At 38.4% G+C, this 23,777-nt stretch overlaps 1 protein-coding gene across 2 annotated transcripts in view; it reads left to right on the plus strand.

Annotated features, from left to right (window-relative positions):
* Positions 1-8,959: 8,959 nt before the first annotated feature.
* The window catches only part of LOC129443208 (rho GTPase-activating protein 45), a 33,789-nt gene continuing 18,971 nt past the window's right edge, over positions 8,960-23,777 (plus strand). Inside the window, exons 1-4 of one of the 2 annotated variants that reach the window (XM_055203664.2) lie at positions 8,960-9,226; positions 10,520-10,898; positions 17,818-17,964; positions 19,205-19,289. In XM_055203664.2, the coding sequence (XP_055059639.2) occupies positions 9,134-9,226; positions 10,520-10,898; positions 17,818-17,964; positions 19,205-19,289 (704 nt within the window). In that variant the 5' untranslated portion in view covers positions 8,960-9,133. The remainder of the gene's footprint in view (positions 9,227-10,519; positions 10,899-17,817; positions 17,965-19,204; positions 19,290-23,777) is intronic. The other variant, XM_055203665.2, reaches the window with a different exon arrangement.

The raw sequence follows: 23,777 nt of genomic DNA on the forward strand, positions 1-23,777 counted from the left end.
ACGGTAATTAAAGCACCTGGTGGTGGCGGAAGAGGTAAAGCATATCATCTGTTCACCTGTGTAGTTCACGAGGGGAGAGAGGGGGTGACTGGGGAAGTTTTATTTTTGTTGACCGCTATACAAACGCAATCTAATGCTGTTCGGGCACGATTTCATATGCAAGTGAAATAATTATGGAATGTATTGGATACATAACCTTGTTTGTTTCTCACGCAAATAAATCTATACAACTAAATCTTTGGATTCATTATCATTGAAGATCAGGAAGCGCGTCTGGCAATAGTTTCCCCTGCTCAGCCTCTCGGCCGACAAATTTGGATTTCGGATTGTCGCCCACATTTGTCAACAAAAACTTTACGATAAACTTGGAAAAGAAACCTCTACTCAATGAGAAACTGGATCATCGGACACACACACGGATCTGGAAGAGAATGGTCTACGAGAAGCATCGCACAAACTGTGGTGGTATGTAACCTTCGTTTTACTGTGTTATGGCTTGTTTTGGAAGATAGTTTTGAACGGGTTACTGCCACTTGTTGAAGTATTGTGTTGCGGTTTGAAGCGGGTGAATCGCCGCTGATCGGTTGTGTGTTTGGAGCAGACAGCTGACTTATGTGTGTGCGGTGTGGTTTCAATGCGTTGGTTATTGTATCGTGCCTGCGTGTAATTGCTGTGGCTATTGCTGTTGTTGGCTTTACGTTGGATTCATACTGCGATGTTCAGTTGCGTTTGACTGTATGTACAAAATGAGTGGATTAACGGTTGATTCAACTTCATCTAATATGGAGAAAAGGAAAATTACGTTGACTGAAGGCTCTGGCAAACAGGATTGAGTCGAATCAAAAGCAACGTAAAAAGGAAGTAAGCAACTTAAAGAGTCAGATATTGTCTCTCAAAAGGCTCATGAGAGATGATCAAAATGCTTCACAATTTGAAGCACAGTTTGATGTTGTGCTGCGATTGTTTGAAAATGCCACTACATTACACAAATCGTTGATGCCTTTAATCCCTCCTGATGAACAAGAGAGACAAAATGCATGGTTCACAAGCATCATTGAATACAGTGAAGGCTTTATTGAGGATGCCAAAATGTGGATTTCAGAAATTAAAATGCCTCGTTCAGAGTTAACTCATAACATTGAGTGTCATCATCAGGAAGTTTTGTCAGGGGATGAAATTGTGATTCAGATTCATGAAGACGCAAAACCGAAACTCCATCCATCTTTTCAACATGATGACATATTGCCATGTGACAGTATATCAAACCTAAGCAGTAGAAAACAAGGTTCAAAATCAAATGTTTCTACTACTTCATCTGCACGTCTAAGAGCAGAGGCTGAAATGGCTGCTCTGCTTGCCCGTCAAAGTTTGCTGAAAGAAAAACATTCTCTTGAGGTGCAGGAAGAGAAACTAAGACAACAAAAGGAACAACTTCAGCTTAAAGCCGATATAGCTGCATCAGTGGCTAAAGTGAATGTCTTAAGGACCTCTGGATCTGGTGTGCGAAGTGCTGTTTCTCATCGGTCTAATGCCATGGAGTCATATTTTGAGAAGAGGGGAGGAACAGTTGAAGCTCTTAACATTGATGCAGAGACTTTTGTTCCACAACTTGGAAGGGATGATTTACGGTGTGGAAGGCCAAGACAGAAAAGGGAAGACAATACCATCCATTGCCCGCAGAGGCCCTCAGAGCTTATGAGACGGAGCACGGTACCACATACAACAACGCCTCCAGTGTCTCATCCTGGAGATGTCCATGCATCATTTCTCACAAACATTAATAGTGACCAGAACCATATGTTGTCTATAATGAAAAAACAGAATGAGATAACATCAATGTTGGTACAACAGCAATGTCTTTTATCGCTTCCTAAAAGAAATATCCAAATATTTGATGGTGACCCTCTACAGTACCATGCTTTCATGCGGTCTTTTGAACAAGTAATTGAGGTAAAGACTGATAATGCTGAAGATAGACTGCATTTTCTGGAACAGTACACCAGGGGGCAACCACAACAGCTTGTTAGGAGCTGTCAACATTTAACTGACGGTTCAGGCTATGTAAAAGCAAAGACTTTACTGCATGAACATTTTGGAAACGAGCATATGATAGCATCTGCCTATTTGGATAAGGTCTCTTCATGGCCAGTGATTAAGCCAGAAGATGGAAAAGCTTTACATGCATACAGTTTGTTCTTGCGTGGATGTTGCAATGCCATGGAAGAGGTTCATAGTCTGTGTGAATTGAATACACCTGCCATTATGATTACTGTGATTAAAAGATTACCCTACAAGCTGAGGGATAAATGGCGAACAGTATCGTGTAACATCCAGGAAACACATCGTCGGAGAGCTATGTTTGCTGATATTGTGACTTTTATGGAGCGGCAAGTGAAGATCATGACAGATCCTTTGTTTGGAAATCTACAGGAAGTACCAGTGTTGGTGGCAAATAAAGAAGGCAGCAGGATAAAATCACTACGTTCAGGGGCTAAAGGAAGTAGCTTTGCCACTACTGCTACTACAGTCGAAAAGACACTAACAGAACATAAGGTTAAAGATGTACATTTACCTGAAAGGACTTGTTTGTACTGTAAAGGTAAACACATGCTGGAGTTTTGTACTCAGCTTGAGAAGAAAGCCCAAAGTGAGAAGATTGAAATCCTGAAAAGGCTGGGAGTTTGTTTTGGCTGTTTGTGTATTGGTCACATCAGTAAGGAGTGCAGGAAACGTCTTTCTTGCAAAACATGTGGCTTAAGTCACCCTAGTATGCTTCATATCCATCGCAAAGATAAGGAAGCAGAAGAAGGAAAGGGTAGGAACAACACAGAGAGTGCAGTGGGCAGTTCTTTGGTTGCAGTCCAAACCAGTGGTCTTACTGGGGCCGGCGAACAAGATTTTAAGCTTGCCATTGTTCCAGTAAAAGTTAAATCAAAGAGTGGGCAAAGGATAGTGGAGACCTATGCCTTTTTGGATCAGGGCAGTTCAGCATCCTTCTGCACAATGGGTTTGATGGATAGATTGAATCTCTCTGGGAGGAAAACAAAAATTCTTTTGCGCACCATGGGCCAGTTGTATTGTGTCGAACTTGGAAGTGGCTGGATTAGATAGTGATTGGTACTGTGAAATGCCAGATATCTTCACACAACCTAAGATGCCTGTGAATAGGAGTAACATCCCACGGCAGGAAGATTTGCATAAATGGCCTCATTTGAAACATGTGTACTTGCCTGAGATAAATACAGATGTGGAGCTTCTGATAGGCATGAATGTGCCCAGAGCTTTGGAACCACTTGAAATCATCCGGAGTGTGGACGAAGGGCCATATGCCATCAAGACAATGCTTGGTTGGACTGTAAATGGACCTCTTGGTGGAGAATGTTGTGATGGATCTGATATGTTTGAGTCTACATTTACCATCAACAGAATTTCTGCTGTAACACTTGATGAACTCTGGAAACAACAGTTCAAGACAGACTTTCCAGAATGCAGTCAGGAGGAACAGCTAGGACTTTCAAGGGATGACTGTAGGTTCTTAGAAATGGCTAACGATACTGTGAAATTAGTTGATGGTCATTACAATATTGCTTTACCTCTGAAGGACAGAAAGATAAGCATGCCTAACAACCGTAACATTGCAGAACAACGCATCCTTAACCTGAAGAAAAGGTTTATCAGAGATGCATTATTCCATAAGGACTATACTGCTTTCATGAATAACCTTATATCCAGTGGCTATGCAGAGAGAGTTCCAACCACAGATCTGGACCGCAGTGATGGTAAGGTTTGGTATATCCCACATCATGGGGTATACCATCCGAAGAAAGGAAAGATCAGAGTTGTCTTTGATTGTGCAGCATCATTTCAAGGCATATCACTCAACGCACAACTACTGAATGGTCCGGATTTGACTAGTTCATTGACTGGAGTCCTGACCAGGTTTAGGAAAGAGCCTGTTGTTTTGATGTCTGATATCGAGGCAATGTTTCATCAGGTTCAAGTACCTGAGGAGGATGCAGACCTGTTGAGATTTCTTTGGTGGTCCAGTGGAGACTTCAGTCAACGTTTGGAGGAGTACAGGATGGTTGTCCATTTGTTTGGGGCAACGTCTTCTCCAAGCTGCGCTAACTTTGCTTTACGGAGGTGTGCAGAAGACAATAAAGACTTCTTCAGCCAGCAAGTGATTGAGACCATTATGTATAGCTTCTATGTGGATGACTGCCTTGCTTCTGTAGTCTCAGAACAGGAAGCTATATCCCTCTATAAAGGCCTTAAATCCATCTGTGCCAGGGGTGGCTTTCATCTAACGAAATGGATAAGCAACAGTCGCAGTGTGTTGGCCTCAATACCTGAGGAGGAGAGAGCAAAAGAAGTTAAAGATTTGGATCTGGACCATGACTCACTACCTGTTGAAAGAGCACTGGGTGTGCGTTGGTGCATCCAGTCTGACACCTTTAAGTTCAGCATAACTATTCAGGAGAGACCATTGACTCGCAGAGGGATCCTTTCAACTGTCAGCTCTTTCTACGACCCTCTGGGGATCCTAGCGCCTGTGGTTTTTACAGCTAAAAGAATTCTTCAGGACCTTTGTCGGAGCAAGCTAGGATGGGATGACTTCATACCAGTAGCAGTTGCCCAGGAATGGATAGACTGGTTGAAGGAGCTTCATCACTTGGAAGGCTTCAGCATCAGACGATGTTTAAAACCTTTGAACTTTGGAAAAGCTGCCACCGCTCAGTTGCATCATTTTGCCGATGCAAGTGAGGAAGGATATGGTACTGTCACCTATTTGCTGCTGCGTAATGAACACTCTCAGATACACAGTGCTTTCATAATGGGAAAATCCAGGGTGGCACCTTTAAAGCCTGTTACTATCCCACGTATGGAGTTGATAGCTGCTGTTGTAGCAGCTCGTATGGATAAACTGTGGAGAAAGGAGCTGAGACTACAGCTTCAAGATTCAGTTTTTTGGACAGATAGCACCTCTGTATTAAAATACATTAAGAATGAAACTTCAAGATTTCGTATCTTTGTGGCAAACAGGGTCTCAGAGATTCTCAAGGTTTCTAATGCATCTCAATGGAGATTTGTGAACACCACACACAATCCAGCAGATCTTGCCTCTAGAGGTGCAAGGGTGGAACCATTCCTAAACAATGAAACTTGGATTTCTGGTCCCTCATTTCTCTTGCAGTCAGAAGAAGACTGGCCTGTTAACCCAGATGAATTACAAGACCTTCCACCTGGAGACCCTGAGGTCAAGGTATCATCTGCAATTGGAGTTTCCGCAATAAAGGATGAAAATGATGCTGTGACTTGTTTGATCAATCGCACCTCATCTTGGACACGCCTAACAAGAGTGATGGGCTGGGTCCGAAGATTCAAGGCTTTGTTTTTGAATCTTAGGAGAATGAAGAAGACCACTGAACATCCCACTCCGCCTGTGTCAGATGCAATTCAACGGGAAGATGCTCTCACCAAGTATGCGTGTGATTTCAAGAATAAGCTCTGTAGTGGTTATCTCTCATTGGGAGAAATTAGAGAAGCTGAAATTGAAATAATTAGGTTTTGTCAGGAGAGAAGGTACTCAGAAGAGTTCTCCCTGCTCCAAAAGGGAAGTAGTGTTAAAGGAAACAGTCATCTATATAAGCTCAATCCAATATTGGAAGATGGTGTGCTAAGAGTTGGAGGACGGTTGAGTAAAGCTGCCATGCCTGAAGAGTCGAAACACCCTGCCATATTAGCTAAAGACCTTCATATATCTGACCTCATTCTACGACATATTCATCAAGAGGTTGGTCATGGAGGTAGAAATTATATGTTGTCAAGACTACGCCAGAAATATTGGATCCCTGGCGTTAGTGGTTCCATAAGGAAAATTTTGGCAAAATGTGTGGTGTGTCGGCGGCTACATGGAGCTGCAGGGCAACAGCAGATGGCAGACTTACCTAAAGACAGACTTTCTCCAGAAGAACCTCCCTTCAGCCATGTTGGAGTCGACTACTTTGGTCCGTTTGAGGTCAAGCGTGGTAGGAGTCTTGTAAAAAGATACGGAGTTATCTTCACATGTTTAGTGATAAGAGCAGTACACATTGAAGTTGCCTCATCACTGGACACAGATTCTTGCATTAATGCATTGCGACGCTTTATCGCAAGAAGAGGACAGGTCAAAGAGTTGAGATCAGACAATGGCACCAACTTTGTCGGCGCAGAGCGTGAGTTGAGACGATCCATTGAAGGATGGAACTTGGAACAGATCAATAATGCACTCTCTTTAAAAGGAATAAAATGGACCTTCAACCCTCCCACAGGATCACATCATGGAGGAGCATGGGAGAGGTTGATTCGTTCTGTCAGAAAGGTCCTTAACTCTACCTTGAGGACACAAAGTCTGGATGAGGAAGCACTTCACACAGTGCTCTGCGAAGTGGAATCAATTCTCAACAGTAGACCCATAACCAAGGAATCCACAGATCCAAATGACCTGGAGGCACTAACTCCGAACCACCTTCTGCTTCTTAAAACTAATCCATGTTTACCTATTGGGCTATTTCAGAAAGAGGACATGTATGCACGGCGAAGATGGAAGCAAGTTCAATACATGGCGGACTTGTTTTGGAAAAGGTGGACTAAGGAATATCTACCACAACTGCAGGTACGACAAAAATGGACAAAGATCAAGCGGAATTTCATTCCTGGAGACATCATTCTTGTAGTAGATGATTCCGCGCCCCGCAACTCCTGGGTCATTGGAAGGATAACTGAAGTGGTGCCAGACAGAAGAGGACTCGTGAGACAAGTCTGGATAAAGACCCAAACTAGCCGTATATGCAGGCCCGTAACCAAGATCTGCCTTCTTCAGGAGTCAGCTGAATTCTGATTGTTGTACTTGATTTTGACTGAATTGATTGGACTATTTTTTTTGCATTGATTGGACTACACTTTTTTTTTCTTTCGAGAGGAGGACCAAGGATCAATTAACTTTATATGATGGACTATAAATAATTTAACCTGTTTTTCTTCCCCTGCATAGGTAATGTATGTGTAATTATTACCATGTATAACTGTAATAATTAGGGGCCGGAATGTAAGCGCTAGGAATGGGTTTTATTATTCTCAACACCTTTTTTGGTCACTTACGGTAATTAAAGCACCTGGTGGTGGCGGAAGAGGTAAAGCATATCATCTGTTCACCTGTGTAGTTCACGAGGGGAGAGAGGGGGTGACTGGGTAAGTTTTATTTTTGTTGACCGCTATACAAACGCAATCTAATGCTGTTCGGGCACGATTTCATATGCAAGTGAAATAATTATGGAATGTATTGGATACATAACCTTGTTTGTTTCTCACGCAAATAAATCTATACAACTAAATCTTTGGATTCATTATCATTGAAGATCAGGAAGCGCGTCTGGCAATAGTTTCCCCTGCTCAGCCTCTCGGCCGACAAATTTGGATTTCGGATTGTCGCCCACAAATTTTACACAAGACATCAGTGGTGTCCTGTATATAAGCCGGTAAAGTTGGAAGTAATGGCTTAATAAAATAGTCCACATATTTAGAGATCGGTTCCATGAGTGTCTCATTGCCCGAAATCACAGGCCGTCCAGGTGGATTAATCATGTCCTTATGTACTTTGGGTAAAAGGTAAAATGTCGCCATCCGAGGGTCAGGTTTAAATAAAAAATCAAATTCTTGTGTAGAAATCAAATGAAGAGTTTCGTTGCAAAACGAGATAACCACCGTTTTTTTAATTGTTCAGAAATCTCGTTTTTTGGTCGTGCATTCCAATTAATTTCAATGCAACTGCAGTTGGTTTGTTTTGATTTAAACCTTCATACCTTAAAAAATACAGCTTAGTAGCACCATAAAACAAAATAATAACATGATAACATAATATTAAACATGTTTTAACAAAAATGTTAAAAAATGGATTTATCTCGTTTTGCAACGAAACTCCTCAAATTATTCTCTACGGCTTGAAGAAGCATTTTGTGAACATCCTGTGTTAATGTTTGTATAGGGTTGCTGGTCAGAGGCATATAAAATGTAGTATCTCCCAGCTGTTTGAAAGCTTCTTGAGTATATTGGTCATAACCCCACACAACTGTAGCACCCCCTCTGTCTGCCTTTTTAATTACAAAGTCCTTCTTATTTGAAAGGTCTTGTAAAATCTTTCTCTCCTCTTTTGTCAAATTCTGATGATGTGTATTCTTCTGTGACAAAATGTTTTCTATTTCATAGTTAACTTAAGGGTAAGTGTAGTGTTTTGTATCATAGGACAAAAGGCAGATTTAGATTTAAATGGGGTACATTGTGATCAATGTTTGCATTTCATCAGCGCATTTGTATTTTAAAGGACACACCCAGAAACAGTAAATTTTTGCTTGCACCTACAATTTTAACTTGCTATAATAAATGATCTGTGGGGTATTTTGAGCTAAAACCTCACATATGTACTCTGGGGATACCAAAGATTTATCTTAATCAAATTTAATGATATGACCCCTTTAACACTTTTGTAAGTCAAAGAAACTCTGGCCTAGTGTTAAATATTTAACTCTGTAGCCTACTGTGTTAAACTAGTACTACCTAAATAGTTAAACCTAACTCTGAACAGTGTGGAATTTCTGAATTTAGTGTTATTTTAACTTTATTATTTATCAAAGACGAAGTTTGTCCTAAACATTTTCTTAAAATCTATAATACTGTTTTCAAGTAACTTACTGTATTTAAAATCTATAATATCGTAAAAGTGTTCATTTAACTCTGACACTGTAAGTGTGGAGCTATAAAGTGTTGAAATCAACTCCGAGAGTTCATTTAACACTGGACTTTCTGCTGTGCATTGTTCTGGTTCGTGTAGTGAATCTCACAGTTAATATGAAGGTTTTTGTGGCGTATAAAAAGTTTCTTTGTTGTGTGATGTTTGTATTGTGATTCTCCGGCAGGTGCCAGCAGCGCTGTGTGCACACAGACTGCGCGTGAATGATAGAAGAGCAGGAAGAGAGCGCGCAACTGAACTCTCATGATGGGGAAGTAAGTGTGTCGCAGAAAAGCGTTAGAAAATTCTGTAAGCCACTGTCTGCCACATTTATAAAGATTATTTCTGCTGGAGTAAACAGCGTGAACAATGTTTTCTCGCAAGAGAAAGGACTTGATAACCAAAGCGCCTTCAGTCTCCAAAAAGAGTAACGCAGGAAACGCCGGAGCGCAAAACCCTTCGGTAAGACGAACTCTTCTTCCTCAGAAAACACACACACACACACACACACACACACACACACACACTGTACTAGTTGAGTTAATACTGAGGGATGCAAACATATAGCGAATGCGTTTAACAACTAGTAACTTGTTTAACCGGCCGTGCGTAAAAGTGTCTCTTCAGTTTTGTGTTTGTTATGTAGCGCGTGCAGGATTATTAGGTTCACGTGCTCGCTCTGGCTCGGTTTTCTGTTTGCATTAAACATCATTCCATGTTTATCATAAACACTGAAGTGTGTGGGAGAAAACATCAGGGAATTAGATTAGATTCTGTGGATTGCACAAAACGTTATATTGCATTTTTTTCAAGTTAACAACATATTTATACGTTTCCACTCATTATAATTGTTTATAATAATATTTAGTCAAATACAATTGATACCAAATGTAGTTTATGATGGTTTTATTACACTTGGACAGTTGACAGATTCATTCTGTACAGTTTGCGAGTCAGTTTTACCGAATCATTTAAAAGAACCGACTCAAACAATGATTCCCATTTGTGTGTGTGTTTATGGGATTTAAAGTAATGTCGTATCTATTCATCATCAGTGTTAAAACAGTTAGTAAATAAAAGCCTTTGTTTCAGTGTTGCTCAGATATGAGTCAGAATGAGGATTAGTTCAGTCTGAATCAGATGAGACAAAAATGAGGAAGGTGTGATGGTTTGAATAAGATCAGATGAGTCAGTCCGCGAAACTGTCCAGTTTATATCCATCATGTCTTCATTTACATCTTCGCAACATGAAATGTGAATTGCAGCATCCATTAGTGAATCAGAACCAAAACTCCACAATGTCTTTAGTCGCACATTCCCAAATGTCATTACACTGGACAACAAAGTCTAAGCATGTGTTCATTTTTAAAAATGTTAGCACTTTTCATAAAACATTTACCACAGTGAAGACAAGATGTTTTGGGACAGTTTGTGTTTAATAAAAAAATAAGTCCTTGTGGTTTGTGCAGTAAGGAGATTTCTGTGTAAACTTAAGGGGAACTAACTTCATACATCTATTATAAAATAAAAAGTCTCAGAAAAGTGAAGTTAGTTCTGAGAAGAGCTCTGTGTGTCTAGAGATGAATGCTGATTTGACCATCTAATGCATTTAAACTTCAAAGTAAAGAAATATTTCTTACTAATGTAAGTTTTTTATATTTATATTGTAAGACTAACATGTAATCGTCTTAATGTTAATTAATTATTTTCTATACAAATTCATTCATTTATTTATTTTCTTTTTCTTGAACACAGCTGTCATTTCTTCAGGAACTCTATTACTATGACACTAACGATGTTCCCTGCACATCGGTCCCTTCAGACTCCGTTACCTCCTCGTGTCCAGGTACCCCGTCCCCCCACTCCAAGCTATCAGCATGCAGCTCACCCGTCGCTCCTGTCAAACGCCCCACGGGTCTCAGCCGTCATGCCAGTGCAGCTGGTTTTCCCTTCCAGACCGCTGGGACGTGGGGTTTTCATAAGGGTTACATCCGCAGCCCTCTTACTCACGGGCATGTGTCCGATGTCATGGAGGGGTCTGTCATCGAGGTGGAGAATATCCCACTGCTCCTCAGAGATGTCGCCCGATTCGCTGAGGCCGTGGAGAAGCTAAAGGACATGGTGATGGGTGACGGTAAGAGAATTTGGTTTAGTTTGTCAGGGAATGTTTAATATTATGAGTATAAATGTATCTCAGAGGTTTTTAAACTCTTGGTCAGGACCCACTTTGGTTATTTATAATATTCATTGACTACAGGTTTGATGGTCAATAAAACGTATATGCAACTTAATTAGATTACAATCTATTTATAAGGACAATATGCAATAAGTAAAGAATAATTGACTCCGGGCCGTTGAATTATTAGAAAAATAATGCACACCCGAGGTGGTGATGGTGATGTTACGCCTCAGGTGTGCATTATTTTTCTAATAATTCAATGGCCCGGAGTCAATTATTCCGCTTATACTACGGTTACCACACCTCAAGACATCCATCACATGATATATTTAATATGATATATTAGGGATTCGTCCGATTTTGTGAGTAGGACTATTTCTTCCGTGTCTCATCCAACGGCTCTTTTGCTTGTTCCAAAAAGTCATTTTAAAGTTGGCAATGGAGGCTTAATGAAGTTATTAGAAGGAGAGCGAGAGTGACAGAGACACAGAGAGAGAGAGAGAGAAAGAGAGAGAGTTAAATATGTGAAGTGATATGGCACTGTAATGCGGTCAAGAGAGCTGCCTGAAACTACGTTCGCCATGCGTTTCCCAGAAAATAATTGCACATCTCAGAACGTTCATCAGCCAATCAAATTCAAGCATTCAATGGACCCGTAGTATAAATTTGAATAAAGTATTATCATTATTATTATGTGTTGCTAAGGATTTCATTTGGACAACTTTAAAGGCGATTTTCTCAATATTTTGATTTTTTTGCAGTCTCACATTACAGATTTTCAAATGGTTGTATCTTATTACTTAAGATACAAGCTTAAGTAGCTTATTTATTCATCTAAATAAAAATTTGACCCTTGTGACTGGTTTTCTGGTCCAGGGTCACAAATATCAACAGAAGTGAGGGTTACATCTACCAGCAATTTTGTTAAAGGGCCATAGCATGAACATGTGACGTTTTCCATGTTTAAGTGCTATAATTGGGTCCCCAGTGCTTCTATTAACCTTGAAAATGTGAAAAAGATCAACCCAGTAACTTAGTTTTGGTAAACCATTCTCTGCAAGCATGTGAAAAATTAGGTCATTGAAATTTGGCTCCCCTTGTGATGTCAGAAGGAGATCTTATTATAACAATACCGCCCCTTAATCTGGACTATCCAATCACAGCACTGACATTTAGTGCAGAGAGAGAGAAAGAGAGAAAATAATTGACGGCACAATTGAGTTTCAATTTCAACAAACTACCATCATTGTGATCAGTGTTTGCATTTCATCAGCTCATTTGCATTTTAAAGGACACGCCCAGAAACGGCACATTTTTCCTCACACCAACAAAGTGTCAATTTTAACATGTTATAATAAATTATCTATGGGGTATTATGAGCTAAATCTTCACATATGTAGTCTGGGGACACCAAAGATTTATTTTACATCTTAAAAAAGTCTTGTTACATGTCCACTTTAACAAATCAATATATATATTCTATTTGTTGCATATATGTTTGAGTAAATATGTTTAATGATAAGAGAAAATGTTTACTATAGGGATTCAGTAATGAGTATTTAGACAACTGGGGCCGGTTGCACCAGCTGTGCGTAAGTTACAACGTAAATGGGCAGTAAGTTACAACTTAGACACTGCTAAATGTTTTTGCGTTGCACCATTAAACTTAGTTTAAACGTAACAATACGTTGTAACTAAATATTTACGTAATAATATATAACGATTGGAATAAGATGTCAGACAGATTATATTACATCGATGAGCTCGTATAAATTATGAAGAGCCGCAAGTTCGTCAACCAGTTTTCAAGAACTGTTTAATTTTCTGTGTATCCAAAAATAAGATTTAAAAAAAAAGTTTAATGTTTTGAGTTCGATAACGTTTGCTTTAACGTCTTTTTTAACTTTAAGTTTAGGCGAGTCAACAATGAGTTTGAAATTACGTACTGTTCAGACTATTTACTGTTTACCCATTATAAGGCTTGTGATTGGGTTAAGAAAAGTAGACGTCATTCTAGGCGACAGAACATTACTTACGGAGAGCTTACGACCTACTAGCTACGTTCTGCCTTAAGAACAAATGGTGCAACTGAATAAAGTAAAGAGTTAGTTATAAACTAGCTAGTAGTTACTAAGCCTCTAGTTTGGACTTTACGTCCCAGTTTAAGTAAGAACTTACGAACGACTGGTGCAACCCTACCCTGGAGTCTGTTTGATATTTACACTAATATTGTATTCACATTTTGGTAACATTGTACAATAAGGATGTATTTATTAACATTATTAAATGCATTACCTGACATTGACAAAGATTTCTCATTGCTAGTTAATGTCATTTAATGGTAATGCAGTTGTTCATGTTAGTTTATGTGCATTAACTAATGTCAACAGATACAACTTTTGATTTTATAAATGTATCAGTAATGCTGAAATTAACATAAACTAAGATGAATAAATGCTGTATTGTAAGTATTGTTCATTGTTAGTTCATGTTAACTCTTAATACATTTTTCTATCTTGCAAACCCTCCTTCAGTATATTCACTAGTGTATGTTGTATGATGTGATAACCGGGTTGAGTGTCTCTTTAGTCTAGCTGTGATCGGCCATTTTTAACACAAGTTACATTTCCATGTTGAAAGAGAGGAAGGAAGAGAAGTGCGTCAGATGTTTTCTTTGTTGCCTTCAGTTTGAGATTACACGTCCGCCAAGTTTCACCCCCCGCCCTTCTTTCAAATGTCTGTAAGAGTTTAATCCTGACACCGGCCAAACACTTTTCACACATTTACACATCATCTCAAACCTGAACACACAAATCTGTTTTATTTGATTCTGTATCGGGGCTTTCAGACGCTCAGAAGTTTGAATAATGACGCAGTTGCTCCGGTGATCTGAATGTTTGTTAGGTGTTTCTGATATTCTAGTAAATATGGCTCATGTCTGTTCAGTAAGTGTTTAATGAGAGTTTTATTATCTATCAAACAAAAGTCATGATACACTAGAGAAGCAATGTGCCACTTCTCCCCAACAAACTGCATTTGTGATCAAATCCCACCACTCTCACAAGCAATAATGTTTTTATGTAAAATCATACATAAACTCTGTTTGGCGGTTTCCCGGACAGGGATTAGACTAGTCCTAGACTAAAATAAATGTAAGAGCTGTCCAAACTGAAAACAACTTGCACTGACATATCTTAAAATACATCAGGGCCTTTTGTTTGTCTCAAAACAGTAATGTTTTTAGTTAGACATGTTTGTTAAAACTAGTTATATTCCTAATTAAATTAAGGTCTAGTCCTGGTTTAAGCTAATCCCTGTCCGGGAAACCAGCCCTGTGTGTTTTACAGATCTGAGAACTGTCTGAACTCTTACGAACTTCCTCAAAGTTACTCGCTTTTCATCAGCTCATCTTCCTGTTTACATTTAGCCTGCTTATAGAGTTTCATTACTGATGTTTCCCAACTCATTTCAAAACACACAAACCTGTACTGAAAAATGCAAAAGTCTGGCACATTGCTGCACTGTAAAAATGCAGCATTTCTGTCAAATCTGTCAAACTTAATTTGTCAACTTATCAAAACCTAAAATTGACTTGCAAAACTAAGTTGTTTTAACTTCATCCTGCATGTGGTTTGTGTTGTAATGTACTCTTATTTGTCTCTGTGGTGATGAAGCTACATGAGATTATTCACACATTTATATTTAGTTATTGAACAGTTACAGTCTGCAGGTCTGCGCAGCTGACGCTGTTTAATCACACTTTATTTGATGAGCAGATGACATGATGTTTGTCACATGACCTGTTGCATCACGTGTGATAGGTGGATGTGTTTTAAGGTGGTCAGGCTGAGTAATGTGATATGAGAGGAAACTGTGGTCAGGTCAGGACATGTGTGAGCCCCCAAAAAATCCCCCTTATGTTCTCCTGTAAAACACTTCGGAGTCTTGCAATCATTACAGTTAATATAACAAACATAGTGTTACATTTCAAATCTGCATTTGTTTAGAGTTTGATGAAATAAACAGGGTAACATGAAGGCAGTACCAACATCTAGAAAGAAGAATATCACAAGGTTTTTTTTTCTTCAGTAAGCAACCTCACAGAATTGCATTGAAACATTATAAACTACCCTCCTGAATTGTTTCAACCCCATGGCTGCTTTAAATATGGACATTTTCTCAGTAAATTTAAACCAACTGTTGGGTTTGTCCATATTTTACCCAATCATAAGTTGAAACAACCTAGTATTTTGTAACATGTTATCTGCTGTATAGCCACACCCTGGTCACGCCCCAGAACGGCCCTCCGGCGTCACAACAAAATCTACAGATATGAGTTCTCAAGCCATCTGACATGCATATTTCCATCATCGATCAGACTAACACAATTTGAGTTATTTTAGAAAATGTTCTGGCTCTTCCAAGCTTTATAAGGGTAGAAAACAGGCTCCACGACTTTTAATCGTAAAAAAGTGCAAAAAGTGAAAAGGTAATCCACTCGACTCCAGTGCGTTAATGAAGGCCTTTTAAATGTAATCGATGCAATTTTGCAAGAAAAATATCCATATTTAAAACTTTTAAAACTATAACTATAGTTTCTGTTAGCAGCTAATGCGAATTATTCATAGTGTATGATGCGAAGATACGGTGAGAATAGACGTTCGCGAAAATCGTGCATTGTGAGTTGTTTTCACAGTAAAATAAATAAATGCAGCACTTTTGTCAAATCAACAAATTTTTATGTAACTTTAACTTTATTTAAGTTAAACAATTTCAACTTGTTTTTATAAGTTAAGTCAACTTATCACAGGTAATCACAGGTAATCTGCAGCAAGATTACTATTATAATAAGTGTTATACATTTTTGTGTAATATTAAACTGTACCTGTCAAAATGATTTGCAGCATTCAGGTTACCGTGTGTTTTGAGCGGTTGTTTTCTCGAAATAACATACCTTGAAATGTTGTGACTGGCCACTCAGAATGTAGCATTTTCGTGTGCAGTGTAATAAAAAGTTTTAGATATGGATATTTTTCTAACAAAACTGCATCGATTACCATCAGAATGCCTTGGTTAAACCCCCTGTAGCCGTGTGGATTACTTTTGTGAAGTATGGATGCACTTTTTGGGCTTAAATATCGTGGACCCTGTTTTCTACCCTTAGGAAGCTTGGAATATTTTCTAAAATATCTCAAATTGTGTTTGTCTGAAAGTTGGTGTCCATGTGTATCTCGGATGGTTTGAGGGTAAGGAAATCATGTTGTAATTCTCATTTTTCGCTTTAATGTCAGATGAAAGTGTATAAATATGTTTGAAGCTTCACCCTCGCTTGTGTTGTTGTGTGTTTGTGCATTTTTAAGAACACCCACAGTCTCAACATACATTGAGAGAGAGAGATACACACACACAAGCACTTTTGTTATACACAACAACAGCTTTCATTGTCCTGCTGAAATGTATGAGATTTCAGGAGCCAAACTCTGGCTATTTTACCCACGATTCCTTTGTTCCTTTCATTTATCATGACTGCTACAGAAAGAGAAAGTGTGGTGAAATCATTTGCATTTATATCAGGACTCTTGTGATATTGAACAAGATATGCAGCTTGATTACTAGCTGTTTAACCTAATAGATAAGAGATGATAAGAGATATGAGTGTTTTAGTGATACTCTTCCTTCTTGTTGTATTAAATGCAGTGTATGTGGTGCAGTGAAGTGTATTATGAGTAGGAAGTGGACAGAAGGCAGTACAGTGTGGTGTCACATGATAACAGCTAAACATAGAGTCATTTTAACCAATGTTTGTATTGTGTGTTATACTCTATCCTCATATAGTGTTTAGGAATGGACCGATATATCGGCGGTCTTCAACCTTTTGTATTCTAAGGACCCCTTAATGGATACAGAGGAATACATGTATCAAATTCATATTGTATTTATTATTAAAGATGCACCGATATATCGGCCAATAATCGGTATCGGACAATAAAAGCGATTTTTCTCACCGTTGGCTATCGGACGATAGTATCAAATCTGCCGATAGTCATGGCCGATATATCCCATCAATCAAAAGAAAACTGGAAAACGCCATGAATTTGAGCCCTGTGTAAAGAAAATTAAAAAAACATTTAGTTTAATGTTTAATATAAATGGTCATTATGTATATGAACAAGATTCACAAAATGTAATCTTCAGAATTTAGTTAGATTGCAAATGATTATAAACACTAAACCATCGGTATCAGCCGATATTAGTCTGAATAATCGGCTATTGGTATTGGTGATTTTTTTTATATCAGTGCATGCATCCGGGACTAGGCCTTAGTTATATTAGGAAATTTAAGTAGTTTTTACCAACAAATGTTACAAAAACCAATACTGGTGTGTGCATTTTGAGACTAAAAAAATGGCACTGATATAAATTAAGATATGTCAATACAAGTTGTTTTTAAATTAACACTCAAACATGCATTTTAGTCTGGGACTAGGATGAGCCATGTCCGGGAAACCACTCCTTTGTGTTTGTGGATGATGTTCATAGTTAATCTGCTGAAGTTCACTTGTGGTTCCTGTAACACATCTCTATGAACTTCATACATCCACTAACAATCTCATAGACACAGACATCAAAGATTCAAAAACATTCCAGCAATGAAATTAGGTCAGAGACTAAAAAAAAAAAAGGTAAACGTTCTCTATTTTGTCATTCACTTTGGATTGAAGCATCTGCTAAATGAACAAATGTAAAGGCTTTGATCTTTTCTCAAACACAATGACATCTGTAACAGTGAAAGTAATGATGACATCATTATTATTAAGGTGACTATAAGACTTCATATTTAAAGTTTGTTTGTTTGTTTGTTTAATCTCTGCAGTGAAAGAAGATACACACAGCAGGTCAGCGGTTCATGAGTGTTTGGGAGAAGTTTTACGAGTGTTACGTCAGGTGATCAGTACATATCCACTACTGAACACTGTAGAAACACTCACGGCAGCGGGAACTCTCATCTCAAAGGTTAAAGGTCAGATCAAACACAAGTCTCTCACATCTTTATGATCACAAACACATCAACATCTAAGTTAGATTAGTTACAAATATCAAAACAGCACACAGCAAAATCCCCAGAATTAAATGAACCCTGCTGGGTGTATATATTGTCCCAACCTTAAAAAGTACCACTGAAGCAGTGGAGTCTAACTTTATCAGAAAAAGATACTTCTGATAAGTATGCAAACACTAAATTAATATATCAGTTTTCTAGATGATGCTGTTAAGACTTTGGCAATTTCAACTAAAACAAACACTGGTCACCATAATGGTGACTTTAAATGAAACAGCCAACATCTAATACTAAGTTAAGAAAATAAATCTACAAGTAAAATGTAAAATGCTATTTTAGTTTTTAAACAGAGATGTGATGAAGAGGATAAAGTTACAGATTGCAGCTTTTAACTCTGCTTCAGTTTTACTTTTTAACACTCTCTTAGATGAAGTCAAATATACACTCAGCAGTTTTCATTTTACTCTGGGGATTAAATACCAAAATGTTTTTCTTATTGTACAGACACAGAATTTAAATTGAAATGATCTTTGAATTTAATATGTAATGTCGCCTGTAATCGTTTCAAGAATCACCCATTCTGATGTAAAGGACATGTCTGATTGACACATTAACCACCAATCACAGATCACTTTATTATTATACAAGCAATAGATCATCCATCACACGTCACAGGTTCCTCTAAAAATATTATTCAGACCAGAAGGCTTTATACTTTAATTTAAAGATATTAAACATAAGAGAACTTTACACAATCATGTGTACGTGTTTGTTTATCTTGTGTTGTTTTCTGGTTGTTGTGTCTCTACATTGAACACACATTAAAGGGACAGTTCACCAAAAAATTAAAATTCTGTCATCATTTACTCCAAACTGATCAGAAGCCCCATTGACATCCATAGTAGGAAAAAATACTATGGAAGTCAATGGAGCTTCTGATTAGTTACAAACATTCCTCAAAATATATTCCTTTGTGTTCATCAGAAGTAATTTATACCGGTTTGAAACAACATGAGAGTAAGTAAATGATGAGAGAATTTTCTTTTTTTTGGTGAACTATCCCTTTAAACTGGTCTGATGGACATTCATACAGGTGTTCCACCTTTGTCTATAAATGTGACATCACTTCTGGTTTTTGTGTGTGATTAAAGCAGAAGTGTGTTTAGATGTTTCAATCGTTTTTCTTCTCCGTGTCGTTCAGGGTTGAGTTATGAAGGCACCACAGATGCTCAGAAGAAAGACTTTGAGAAAGCAATCGAGACCATCGCCGTGGCCTTCAGCAGCAAGTAAGAACAAACAGTTAATTTACTTCAGCCGTTCTGAATGACGATGATGAATGATGTTGAAGGAATAGATAACAACTTCAGTGTGACCATTATCCAAAGCCATTCACACCTTATGTTATCTCTATATTACATACAGTCTTGTTCAAAATAATAGCAGTACAAAGTGACTAACCAGAATAATCAAGGTTTTTAGTATATTTTTTATTGCTACGTGGCAAACAAGTTACCAGTAGGTTCAGTAGATTCTCAGAAAACAAACAAGACCCAGCATTCATGATATGCACGCTCTTAAGGCTGTGCAATTGGGCAATTAGTTGAAAGGGGTGTGTTCAAAAAAATAGCAGTGTGAAATTCAATCACTGAGGTCATCAATTTTGTGAAGAAACAGGTGTGAATCAGGTGGCCCCTATTTAAGGATGAAGCCAACACTTGTTGAACATGCATTTGAAAGCTGAGAAAAATGGGTATTTCAAGACATTGTTCAGAAGAACAGCGTACTTTGATTAAAAAGTTGATTGGAGAGGGGAAAACCTATAAAGAGGTGCAAAAAATGATAGGCTGTTCAGCTAAAATGATCTCCAATGCCTTAAAATGGAGAGCAAAACCAGAGAGACGTGGAAGAAAACGGAAGACAACCATCAAAATGGATAGAAGAATAACCAGAATGGCAAAGGCTCAGCCAATGATCACCTCCAGGATGATCAAAGACAGTCTGGAGTTACCTGTAAGTACTGTGACAGTTAGAAGACGTCTGTGTGAAGCTAATCTATTTTCAAGAATCCCCCGCAAAGTCCCTCTGTTAAAAAAAAGGCATGTGCAGAAGAGGTTACAATTTGCCAAAGAACACATCAACTGGCCTAAAGAGAAATGGAGGAACATTTTGTGGACTGATGAGAGTAAAATTGTTCTTTTTGGGTCCAAGGGCCACAGGCAGTTTGTGAGACGACCCCCAAACTCTGAATTCAAGCCACAGTACACAGTGAAGACAGTGAAGCATGGAGGTGCAAGCATCATGATATGGGCATGATTCTCCTACTATGGTGTTGGGCCTATTTATCACATACCAGGGATCATGGATCAGTTTGCATATGTTAAAATACTTGAAGAGGTCATGTTGCCCTATGCTGAAGAGGACGTGCCCTTGAAATGGTTGTTTCAACAAGACAATGACCCAAAACACACTAGTAAACGGGCAAAGTCTTGGTTCCAAACCAACAAAATTAATGTTATGGAGTGGCCAGCCCAATCTCCAGACCTTAATCCAATTGAGAACTTGTGGGGTAATATCAAAAATGCTGTAAAACCAAGAAATGTGTATGAATTGTGGAATGTTGTTAAAGAATCATGGAGTGGAAAAACAGCTGAGAGGTGCCACAAGTTGGTTGACTCCATGCCACACAGATGTCAAGCAGTTTTAAAAAACTGTGGTCATACAACTAAATATTAGTTTAGTGATTCACAGGATTGCTAAATCCCAGAAAAAAAAATGTTTGTACAAAATAGTTTTGAGTTTGTACAGTCAAAGGTTGACACTGCTATTTTTTTGAACACACCCCTTTCAACTAATTGCCCAATTGCACAGCCTTAAGAGCGTGCATATCATGAATGCTGGGTCTTGTTTGTTTTCTGAGAATCTACTGAACCTACTGGTAACTTGTTTGCCACGTAGCAATAAAAAATATACTAAAAACCTTGATTATTCTGGTTAGTCACTTTGTACTGCTATTATTTTGAACAAGACTGTATGTTCACTAGTACCTGGTAATTAAACCCCTTACTTTGATGTTGCGAGCTCCATGAGCTACATGAATATCATCTAATATATGTGCTCACTGGGTTTACACTGCAAATAGAAAAAAAGATGAAAGTTTTGTCCTGATCTCAGATCTAAAACAAAATAAAGAGATTAGTAAATAATATCTGTTATCTGTACAAGAAACTTAACCCATTAAACAAATCGGGAACTTAAAAAAATTATTCATTTAACTCATGCCATTATCTAAATTAATTTACAGTAATGAGCTTCATATTTCAGCTGAAACATTTCAATTCTGCTGGGTTATTTTAAACCCAATGCTGCATACATATTAAACAGAATTAAAAATAACCAAGCATTGCATTGAAACAACCCAGCAAAGGTTTATTTATAACCCAACATGTGTTCGGTCCAATATTTACCCAGCAGTGGGTTAAAAATAACCCAGCAGAATTAAGAGTGAACATCACTCAGGTTTCTTCTAGAATTATAAAAATGAAATAATGCTCTGATTTTAAATAAATGTGTTCATACGAAAGTAAATGTGACCCTGGAGCACAAAACCAGTCAAAAGTCACATGGATATATTTGTAGCAATAGCCAATAATACATAGTATAAGTCAAATATATATTTTTATGACAAAAATCATTAGGATATTAACCTCCTAAGACCCAAGTTTTAGTTTGTCTTTTTCAGATTTCTTCCAACTATTTGGGGTTAGGAACAACCAATAAATATAATAACCAAATATTTTTCTTTGAACATAAAGCAGTGTAATTGTCCATGTTTGTGTACAATAGGTCTTACTGTGTGGGTTCACACCAGACGCACTTGAGGCGTCAAATTCGCGTCTAACGTGCGTAGTTGGATGCTTGAACATTTTGAGTGTTCTCGCTTCATTCGTGTGTAAAAGCTGCGTGAGAAATTCTAGTCATCGAGATATTCACACGGAAATTCGCATTATGGGGAGGGGCTTCTGCGACCTGTAATCATGTCACTACTAGAGCAAACTCCTGATTGGTTAACACAATCACATTTTTAAACTGTCGCGTTTCCTGCGGCAACGCTCAATTCGCGTCATTCGCCCGATTAGACACGCGAATGAGGCGGAATCACGTCTACAGTGCTGCGCTAAACGCCTCATTCGCGCCGCACAACCTACAAACGCGTGTCAACACGTCTTTACATTGACTTAACATTGAAATCACTCGCACTTGACGCCTTTATCGCGGCTGGTGTGAACACAGCATTAGGAGGTTAAAGGTGCAGTGTGTAGATTTTAGCAGCGTCTAGTGGTGAGGTTGTGAATTGCACCCCTCCCTTTTGAAGCACATAGAGAATCTACAGTAGCCACCACAGGACAAACTTGTCATCGTCTGAGACAACATATATATATTCTTGATGCGGCTTTCACATAGGACGCAGTGCGCGCTGTGCTGCGCTATGAAACCCATTCATTTCAATGGCTTGTGCCGCGCAAGGGCGGTTTGTTGTTGCATCGAGCAAAGCACGGGCGCAGCGAGCGCAGCTTGCGCTCACGCCGCGGTCAAAGTTAAAAATAGTTTAACTTTTGCGCTGCGCTCTGTGACGATTACCCACGCAGCCAATAGAAACGGGGCTTATACTCGGGTCTGGCCAACAGAGCACAAGCGGCGAGCGCAGTGCACACCGCTTCCTATGTGAAAGCCGCATTAGGCATCGTCAGTGTTTAGTGTGTGACCTCTCTTGGCACTAAACACATCTTGAGCGTTTTTGAGCTGAATGAAGTAAAAAGACTCATTTCTTTAAAATGAGAAATTAGGATTTAATTTTATTTAGGTTTAAGAGATCCTGCAGTTTCCTGCTATTGGTCAAGTGGAAGGGGAGTTTACCCTAAAAACTTGACACATCAGTTTACATTTTTATACAGTTTTTAATACTATATGCAAATTTCTTGCATTTTCTGGATGGATTCTGTTAAAGAGACTAAGAAACAATTATATATGATCACTATACAATTGTAAAACATCAAATCTAATTCTGGCATGGTGGCTTAAAGGTGCAGTGGGTAAATTTTAGCGGCATCTAGTGGTAAGGTTGGGAATTGCAACCAATGGCTCAGTCCACTGCTCACCTCTTGCTTTTGAAACACATAGAGAAGCTACGGTAGCCTCCACCGGACAAACATGTCATTGTTGGAGACAACTTAGTAATAAAGTTTGTCCGTTAAGGGCTTCTGTAGAAACATGGCGGCACAAAATGGCGGCTTCCATGTAAGGGGACCCTCGATGTATGTAGATAAAAATTCTCATTCTAAGGCAATAAACACATAACGGTTCATTATGAAAGGTCTTTATACACCCCTAGTAATTTAGTTTTTTATATTATTTTGTATTTCTGTCAAGAGATCCTTCTAAAAATTACACACTGCACCTTTAAGACTTTTGCACAGTACTGTATATATTACATTTCTGTCAAAAGATCCTTCTAAAATGTACACACTGCGCCTTTACCTAAAGTTTATGTTCCATGAAGATATTTTGTACATTTCCTACTGTGAATATTTAAAAAATATATATTTAGCATTCGTAATATGTGTTGCTTAGGACTTCATTTGGACTAGTTTTGTAGTTTAGGGTCACATATCTGATCATTTCAGGATGAAGTGATCTGAGCAATACACACCACGTGATCTTTATAGCTCTTATAATGCTACTTTAATAAGAGTTTCTGTGTTTATTTCTCCTAAACT

The sequence above is a fragment of the Misgurnus anguillicaudatus genome, unplaced genomic scaffold, assembly GCF_027580225.2.
Source record: "Misgurnus anguillicaudatus unplaced genomic scaffold, ASM2758022v2 HiC_scaffold_26, whole genome shotgun sequence".
NCBI lineage: Eukaryota > Metazoa > Chordata > Actinopteri > Cypriniformes > Cobitidae > Misgurnus > Misgurnus anguillicaudatus.